The sequence below is a fragment of the Sinocyclocheilus anshuiensis genome, unplaced genomic scaffold, assembly GCF_001515605.1.
Source record: "Sinocyclocheilus anshuiensis isolate Anshui unplaced genomic scaffold, SAMN03320099.WGS_v1.1 scaffold1938, whole genome shotgun sequence".
Taxonomy (NCBI): Eukaryota; Metazoa; Chordata; class Actinopteri; order Cypriniformes; family Cyprinidae; genus Sinocyclocheilus; species Sinocyclocheilus anshuiensis.
The window spans coordinates 142,925-152,110 of record NW_015547736.1 but is presented as its reverse complement, the minus strand read 5'-3'; the positions used below and the strand labels follow the sequence as shown (position 1 = coordinate 152,110).

General features: G+C 35.0%; 1 protein-coding gene across 2 annotated transcripts in view; it reads right to left on the bottom strand.

The window, feature by feature from the left end:
- The window catches only part of wdr11 (WD repeat domain 11), a 140,106-nt gene that overhangs the window by 10,750 nt on the left and 120,170 nt on the right, over positions 1–9,186 (bottom strand). For both annotated transcript variants that reach the window (XM_016507319.1, XM_016507320.1), the window contains exon 25: positions 6,239–6,404. In XM_016507319.1, coding sequence (XP_016362805.1) covers positions 6,239–6,404 — 166 coding nt within the window. The remainder of the gene's footprint in view (positions 1–6,238; positions 6,405–9,186) is intronic.

Here is a 9,186-nt window from a genome sequence, read left to right as displayed (position 1 = left end):
TATGGGATATTTTCAAGAGAAAGATGAGAAACAGTCGATTCAACAATACAGATGAGCTGAAGGCCGCAATTAAAGAAACCTGGGCTTCAATAGTGCCTCAACAGTGCTACAGGCTGATCGCTTCCATGCTACACCTCACTGATGCTGTAATTTGTGCTTAAGGAGCCCCGACCAAGTATTGAGTGCATAAATGAACATACTTTAAAGCACTTGAGCTTTTCTGTTTTGCAAATCCTTTTTTTTTAAATTGATCTTAGGAAATATTCTAATATTTTGAGATACTGGATTTTTGACTTTCATGAGCTGTAAGCTCTAATCATCAAAATGAAAACAAACAAAAAAAACTTTTGAAATGTTTTACTTTACATGTAATGAATCTAGAATATATGAAAGTTTCACTTTTTGAAATGTTACAAAAAAAATAACTTTTTCACGATATTATTTTTTGAGATGCACCTGTATATTCAAATTTACATCTATATATTCACAATTTACATTTATATATTCAGAATTATAACCATCTATTCAAATTCACTTCTATATATTCAGACTTATAACTATATATTCAGATTTACTTCTATATATTCAGACTTATAACAATATATTAAGATTTACTTCTATATATTCACAATTTACATTTTAGAAAAACGGATATCTATGAAGAATTTCAAAAATTATAAATGACTTGCTTCTTGCGTCATTACTAGTTTTACTTGATCTTAGTGCTGTGTTCCACACTATATATCATGACATACGCATAGATCGATTACAAAATGAGTATTAGATTGATACCCCATAGATTGATTATACAGGTATTCAAGGGCAGGCTTTAAGATAGTTTAGATTGTGCATATCTGATTGTTACCACTTTGTTTATTTAAACGGAGAATCATCTCAATTACCACCTGTAAAGTATGCAGTGCCACAAGGATCTGTCTTAAGGCCCTCTGATATTTTCAATATACAAGTTGCCCCTTGATATATTGCTATATTAGAATAATAGGATTAGTTTCCATTGTTATGCTGATGATACCTCAACTATATATTTCAACAAGCCCAGATGAAACTTCTAATTTATCTAAGCTAACAGAGTGTGTTACAATTTTAAAAGACTGGATGACCAATAATTTTCTCCTTTTAAATTTGGATAAGACAGAGATATTACTTATTGGACTAAAAAAAATATGGGATATTTTCAAGAGAAAGATGAGAAACAGTCGATTCAACAATACAGATGAGCTGAAGGCCGCAATTAAAGAAACCTGGGCTTCAATAGTGCCTCAACAGTGCTACAGGCTGATCGCTTCCATGCTACACCTCACTGATGCTGTAATTTGTGCTTAAGGAGCCCCGACCAAGTATTGAGTGCATAAATGAACATACTTTAAAGCACTTGAGCTTTTCTGTTTTGCAAATCCTTTTTTTTTAAATTGATCTTAGGAAATATTCTAATATTTTGAGATACTGGATTTTTGACTTTCATGAGCTGTAAGCTCTAATCATCAAAATGAAAACAAACAAAAAAAACTTTTGAAATGTTTTACTTTACATGTAATGAATCTAGAATATATGAAAGTTTCACTTTTTGAAATGTTACAAAAAAAATAACTTTTTCACGATATTATTTTTTGAGATGCACCTGTATATTCAAATTTACATCTATATATTCACAATTTACATTTATATATTCAGAATTATAACCATCTATTCAAATTCACTTCTATATATTCAGACTTATAACTATATATTCAGATTTACTTCTATATATTCAGACTTATAACTATATATTCAGATTCACTTCTATATATTCAGACTTATAACTATATATTCAGATTTACTTCTATATATTCAGACTTATAACAATATATTAAGATTTACTTCTATATATTCACAATTTACATTTTAGAAAAACGGATATCTATGAAGAATTTCAAAAATTATAAATGACTTGCTTCTTGCGTCATTACTAGTTTTACTTGATCTTAGTGCTGTGTTCCACACTATATATCATGACATACGCATAGATCGATTACAAAATGAGTATTAGATTGATACCCCATAGATTGATTATACAGGTATTCAAGGGCAGGCTTTAAGATAGTTTAGATTGTGCATATCTGATTGTTACCACTTTGTTTATTTAAACGGAGAATCATCTCAATTACCACCTGTAAAGTATGCAGTGCCACAAGGATCTGTCTTAAGGCCCTCTGATATTTTCAATATACAAGTTGCCCCTTGATATATTGCTATATTAGAATAATAGGATTAGTTTCCATTGTTATGCTGATGATACCTCAACTATATATTTCAACAAGCCCAGATGAAACTTCTAATTTATCTAAGCTAACAGAGTGTGTTACAATTTTAAAAGACTGGATGACCAATAATTTTCTCCTTTTAAATTTGGATAAGACAGAGATATTACTTATTGGACTAAAAAAAAAAAAAAAAGAGTACACAGAATCTCTAAGATTACAATTTACATCTAGACGAATGTACTGTTCCTTCCTCTACAGTCAAAAAATTGGGTGTTATATCAGACTGCAACTTGTCTTTTGAAAATCATATTTCACATGTTACAAAAACAGCATTCTTCCATCTTATAAACATTGCCAAGTTACGAACCATGTTACCTGATTCTGATGCAGAAAAGCTAGTTCACACATTCACACATCAAGACTGGACTATTGTAATGCACTGCAAGGTGTTTGTCCTGCATCTTCAATAAACGAGCTACAGGTAGTCCAAAATGCAGCTGCTAAAGTCCCTAAGAGGTCAAGAAAATTTGAATATATTACCCCAATTTTACAATCTCTACACTGGCTACCTATTAAGTTCTGTATCAGTTACAAAATATTACAACTTATAAGGCCCTAACCAGTCTTCTATCACGTTACAATCCATGACGCTCCTTAAGGTTGCAAAATTCTGGACCTTTGGTAGTACCTAAAATAAAGTCCACTAAAGGAGGTAGAGCTTTCTCGCATTTGGCTCCCAAACTCTGGAATAGTCTTCCTGATAACATTCAGGGTTCAGACACATCTCTTCAGCCAAACATTCACATAGGGGAAGTCGTGGCCTAATGGTTAGAGAGTCGAACTCGTAACCCAAAGGTTGCGGGTTCGAGTCTCGTACCGGCAGGGATTGTGGGTGGGGGGAGTGAATGTACAGCGCTCTCTCCCACCTTCGATACCACGACTGAGGTGCCCTTGAGCAAGGCACCGAACCCCCAACTGCTCCCCGGGCGCCGCAGCATAAATGGCTGCCCACTGCTCTGGGTGTGTGTTCACGGTGTGTGTGTGTTCACTGCTGTGTGTGTGCACTTTGGATGGGATAAATGCAGAGCACTAATTCCAAGTATGGGTCACCATACTTGGCCACATGTCACGTCAAAAAAAAAAAAAATGTATCTCATAACCTTGTACTCCAGTTATATCTGATCAAATGCACATTATCATTCTTTACTTGGTTTGAACACATTATCTCTTTGCTTGGTTTGAACAGCAGCTATGCTAATTTTTCTCTATTTGCATTTCTGTTTCTGCCACGGTATGGGAATCCTGAGGTAACTAGGAATTACACAAGCTTCAGTCTGCATCCAACCTCCTATGATAATCTGAGATGACCGAACACCTGAGAAGAGATGATGCCAGCCCCTCCGAGGACCTCAGATGACGACAACCCTAAACCAACATACAAAACTACCAAACTTTCCTCTAAGTTTGATCGCAACATATAATCATTGCTGTTAATAATGTTCCCTGTTTGTTTGAATACACGTCACTAATTAACTGCATGCTTTTTACAGTACATTTCTGCCATATGGACATTACCTTGACATAGTCACCGCTGATAAACTACTCCTAAATGTAATGTAGAAACTGCTTTGCAACGAAGCCCGTAGCCAGCTATGAGATCAACGAGGTCCGGACCTCTGTAAATTTTTCATGTTCAAAAATAAAATTTGTTCTCTGAATGACTAATTTGCTGTTTGAAACTCGTCATATGAATGTCTGAATAGGCTGGGGGGTATATCGACTTTGTACGATATATCGATATTTTCTTTATAAGCGATTCGATATGAGGCAATACCATTTATATCGATATACAGTAGTTTGATACGAGCGCATCTGAAAATATAGCGGAGGACACAGACTGAGCTGCTGCGGTGAAAGTGCATGATCCAATTTGTTCTAAACATGTGACAAGCTTCATATTAAGGCCTTTAAAAACTGGACAGTTTTAAAAAAGACAGTTTATAGTTTCGTTTCGCATATTAGTTTAAGCGGCTCGCCCCGTCAGATGCTCTGACAGAAAGGCTGCTTGTGCCGCTGACAGAGACACTAGGCTACTCTCGCTGCTTAATGTGTTTGAGATGTGCTGTCTTCCTGAATGCATAACTTACATTTCACAGGTATATTCTGCATCTGTAAATGTTAGAAAGCCATGGAAATACTTTCATTTTTCTGTGAGAAGTGCATGAACCTTCTGCTTTGGGATTCTCTGCTAAACTTCTTCGCTAGACTTCAGTGAACGAGCGCTGCCGCGCACATGCGCGCCAAACAGACAGAGCTCAATTAAATAGGAGCGCAATAATTCTGACTAAAATATACATTTAGCTGAAATATTTGTAGTTGTACAATAAATGTGACAATTAGAATTTTATACTTACAAGTAATACTATTTTTATGATAGCACTGACTGTAAAGTGACTGTAATGGGGTAATCAAAATAGCCTAACACAACTCTGTGCTTTTGTTCTCATTTATTTTCATTTTTAGTTTAGTGAATTTAACTTCCGCTTTAAAAGCCTTATTTTTGTTTTTAGATTGCAATGTTACAATGTTAGAATGAAATGTGATTTTAACCCTTTTTTGCACATAATATAAAGGCTTACACATGGTTACATTCACTTTATTTGTTTTCATAGCCTTTAATATATATTGTTTTGTTGGACAATATTGGGGCGGTAAGTGAAATATATACATATATATATTAAATACAGATTTTTTTTTATCCAAATACAAAACCGAAAATACCGAGATATATACCGTATATCGCAAATCGGCCAAAAAATACAGAGATATTAATTTTTGCCCATATCACCCAGCCCTATGTCTGAATGACATGTATAATTCAGTTTAGACAGTTAGCAAAAATGTTTAGCGTCTGTGGTATGAAAATGATCGCTGCGAGACGCTGGCGGAATGAACGAGCTCTTGAGAGAGTTGTGAGTGAGGGCACGGGCGCAGCCTCCGTGTTGCCAGAATCAGCTATTATAAGCATTTTTGGACTTGTCTTTTCCACTTAATTTGACACTTTATAAAGTTAATGAAGTGGGAAGTTGCAGTTTAGGGTCAGCGATACCTTTATCTTAACTTGTTTGCAAAATATTTTAAATAATTTGGTTTATTTTTTATTTATTGTTCGGTTTTTATTTGTTTTTATAACAATATCTGGCAACACTGCATCGTTGGCACTTAAACTGAAAGTAATCAAAAAAGCCCATGGACATGTTATTGCTGACAGGATACCACATTCGGTAAGGCAAATGCAAAAAATATCATGATATTATCTGTCATGATATTATATTACAGTAGCATTTAACACTAGTCTAGAGATCTGTAGAACAAGTAGGTTACAGAATGAAATGAAATAGCCTATGCAAACACTAGCCATGAAGAAGTCTATGCTATGTCATTCAGTATAGTAATTAAATTTTCACAAATCATGCTAAAACATTCATAAGAACACTAGACAAATTTATCATCTATATATCATTGATTATTAATGAAAACTATAACAGTAATATGTATTGTTGCATGATTAATTAACTGATAAAATGATCTACCCCTATCCTATAGGCTAGTAACAAAAGAACAAATTTTGATGCAATAAATATGGTATAATTTAACAGTGTTCATCCCTCCAAAACAGAGAAAACATCTTTCACATACATCTATATCTCTGTCCATTTTAAAGTGTTAGTGTATAATGAATTGTATTTGTAGGGGTTATTATAACACAATTCTTAACCCCACTCCAGACCTCACTAATTTTCAAACCCTGGCTACAGCCATGTTTGCAACGATTTGTATTGTGAAAAAAACGCTATACAAATAAATGTGAATTTAATTGAATATGGAAAAAGAGTTTAGAGAAAGTTCTCATTTAGTGTTCTATACAAGAAAGAAATCATACAGGGTACAAACAAGGCTGACTCTTTTTGCTCTACCTGCAAGCTTGCCATTTGCAATCATATTTGTGGCCACCAGTTTAATGGTGCTCTGAGACGGGCCGGATGAGGTGATGGTGGTCACCAGACAGGCTTTGAGAGAGTCACAGTAGTAGCTGGAGTTATCTGCACTGGTCTCCAAAAGCAACTGCACTGCACGGTCCGTCTGATGAGGAAAGAAAAAGATAATAGTTTATTCTGATCATTATTGGTCAATTGAAATATTTCAATTGTATAGAACATTTAAATTAAAATTACAGAACATTGGAGTCATATTCCACTTTCCAAAAGTAATAAGACTGCAAAGCACAGCTTCCAGAGGATTTAATAAATACTATTGTGTTCACCTATGATGTGGTATGGGCTAGTTGTTTCATTTAATCTAAGAACCTTGCACATCAGATGATAAATTGTAAGCTTATTAATAAGGCATACATCACTCCAAGTAGACTGTATAAAATTAACGTTAGATCAGACCATTATTGTAATTACTGTAATAAGTCTAGGTGTAAGCTCATATATATGCATATGTTCTGGGAATGTCCAACAATTCTGGACATTTGTGTGCACTGTTCTCCCTGATTTTCTACACCCAGAGATACCACAGGATCCCATACTCTTCCTGTTATTGGATGATTGGTACAGCTGCCAAAAAGACTGTTTTAAAGGATACAACCACCTCTACAACTTTTACTTGGCTATCCTACTTTAGAGATATCACTTTAATTGAAGGTACTACTTGCCAAGCTTAATGGAGCAAAGTACAGAACTATTCTGGCCAGAAAGTACTAGAACTGGGCAGAAATTGCTGAGGTGTTGTTAGAGAAGCTAAAGCCTGGATCTCCTATCTCATTTATCTGGTCTACATTTTAAGGTGGACATTTTTTTCGTGACATCTGTTTGTGTATAGTACTTCTGATTTGTGATTTAGGGTCTGTTTCATACATGCTGAAATTCTAAAACAGAAATTTTGATGACCAAAAAAAAAAGGGTTTAACATCAGTTTTGAGATTACTAGTAATCTTCCCTTCCTTTTAAGGTGTGATAGTGTCAACATTACATTCACACAATAACAACAACAATAGTAATAATAAAAAATAAAAAAATAATAATAAGGTATTAATATTAGAATTTATTATCTCTAAGACAGAAATATATTACAATTGTAATAGCCTACAACTTGACTAAATATATAAATTATTTTACAACAGTAATAAGTTGAATTCTGTATTAATGCTTAATTCTACATTAGAGTTTTAAGATTTGAGCCTACACTAAGAAAAATACAGTTCCATATATATTTGGACAAAGGAACATTTTTTTAAAAAGTATTTTAACTGCTGACCAAAACATATATAAGTTACAGTTATATAATTATTATAAAAAAATATTATGGGCTTAAAGTGCACACTCTGAGCTTTAATTTGAGGGTATTCTCATCAAAATTGGAGGAAAGGTTAAGGAATTACAGCTCTTTAATATGTACCTCCCCCCTTTTTCAAGGGACCATAAGTAATTGGACAATTGACTCAAAAGCTGTTTCATGGACAGGCATGGGCTATTCTTTCATTATTTCTACATCAATTAAGCAGGTAAAAGGTCTGGAGTTGATTCTAAGTGTGGCATTTTCATTTGGAAGCTGTTGCTGTGAACCCACTTCATGCAGTTGCTGTGAACTCACATCATGTGGAGCTCTAAGGAGCTCTCCATGCAAGTGAAAGGATTCCAAATCAAATCCATCAGAGAGATAGCAGGAACATTAGGAGTGGTCAAATCAACAGTTTGGTACATTCTGAGAAAAAAAATAATGCACTGGTGAGCTCAGCAACATAAAAAGGCCTGGACGTCCACGGAGGACAACAGTGGTGTATGATCGGAGAATCCTCTCCATGGTAAAGAAGAACCCTTTCACAACAAACCCCGCCAAGAGAAGAACACTCTCCAGGAGGTAGGTGTGTCACTGTCAAAGTCTACAATCAAGAGAAGACTTCACGAGAGCAAATACAGAGGGTTCACCACAAGATGCAAACAAGGCCAGATTAGACTTTGCCAAAAAAACATCTAAAAAGGCCAGAGCACTTCTGGAAAAGCATTCTTTGGACGGCTGAAATTAAGATCAACCTGCACCAGAATGACGGGAAGTAAAAAGTATGGAAAAGGCTTGGAACAGCTCATGATCTAAAGCACACAAAATCATCTGTGAAACATGGTGGAGGCAGTGTAATGGCATGAACATGTATGGCTTCCATTGGCACTGGGTTACTGGTGTTTTTTAATGATGTGACAAAGAACAGAAGCAGCCGCATGAATTCTGAAGTGTATAGGGATGTACCGTCTGCCCAGATTCAGCCAAATGCAGCAAAGATGATTGGATGGCGCTTCATAGTACAAATGGACAATGACCCAAATTATACAGCAAAAGCAACCCAGTAGTTTTTGAAGGTAAAAAAGTGGAATATTCTGTAATGGTCAAGTCAATCTCCTGATCTCAACCTGATTGAGCATGCATTTCACATGCTGAAGACAAAACTAAAGGCAGAAAGACCCACAAACAACAACTGAAGTCAGCTGCAGTAAAATGGACTCTTCTCTAATTAATTAATAGGAAAACCTTTCTTTGAATGAACACACATATCCTTCAGGTCATTGTGTATGTTGTTACTGTCCTTGTGTATTGTCTTTTATATTGTATACTGTTTTATGCAGGCTTATGATGGAACCACTCGTTCCTGTCATCTTACCTATATGTAATCCTACCATGTTTAGTATCTACGAATTCGTCTTCTGATGATCTAAACGAGAGTGTATATTATATGTTGGTACATAGGCAATATATTAGTGTTCTAAGAATCTTTAGTAATTTTGATTCAAGTTCCATAAGCAAATTACCATGCTTTCACACAAAGGGTCATAAAAATCCCCAGTATTTCCAACCTCCCGCTTGGGAC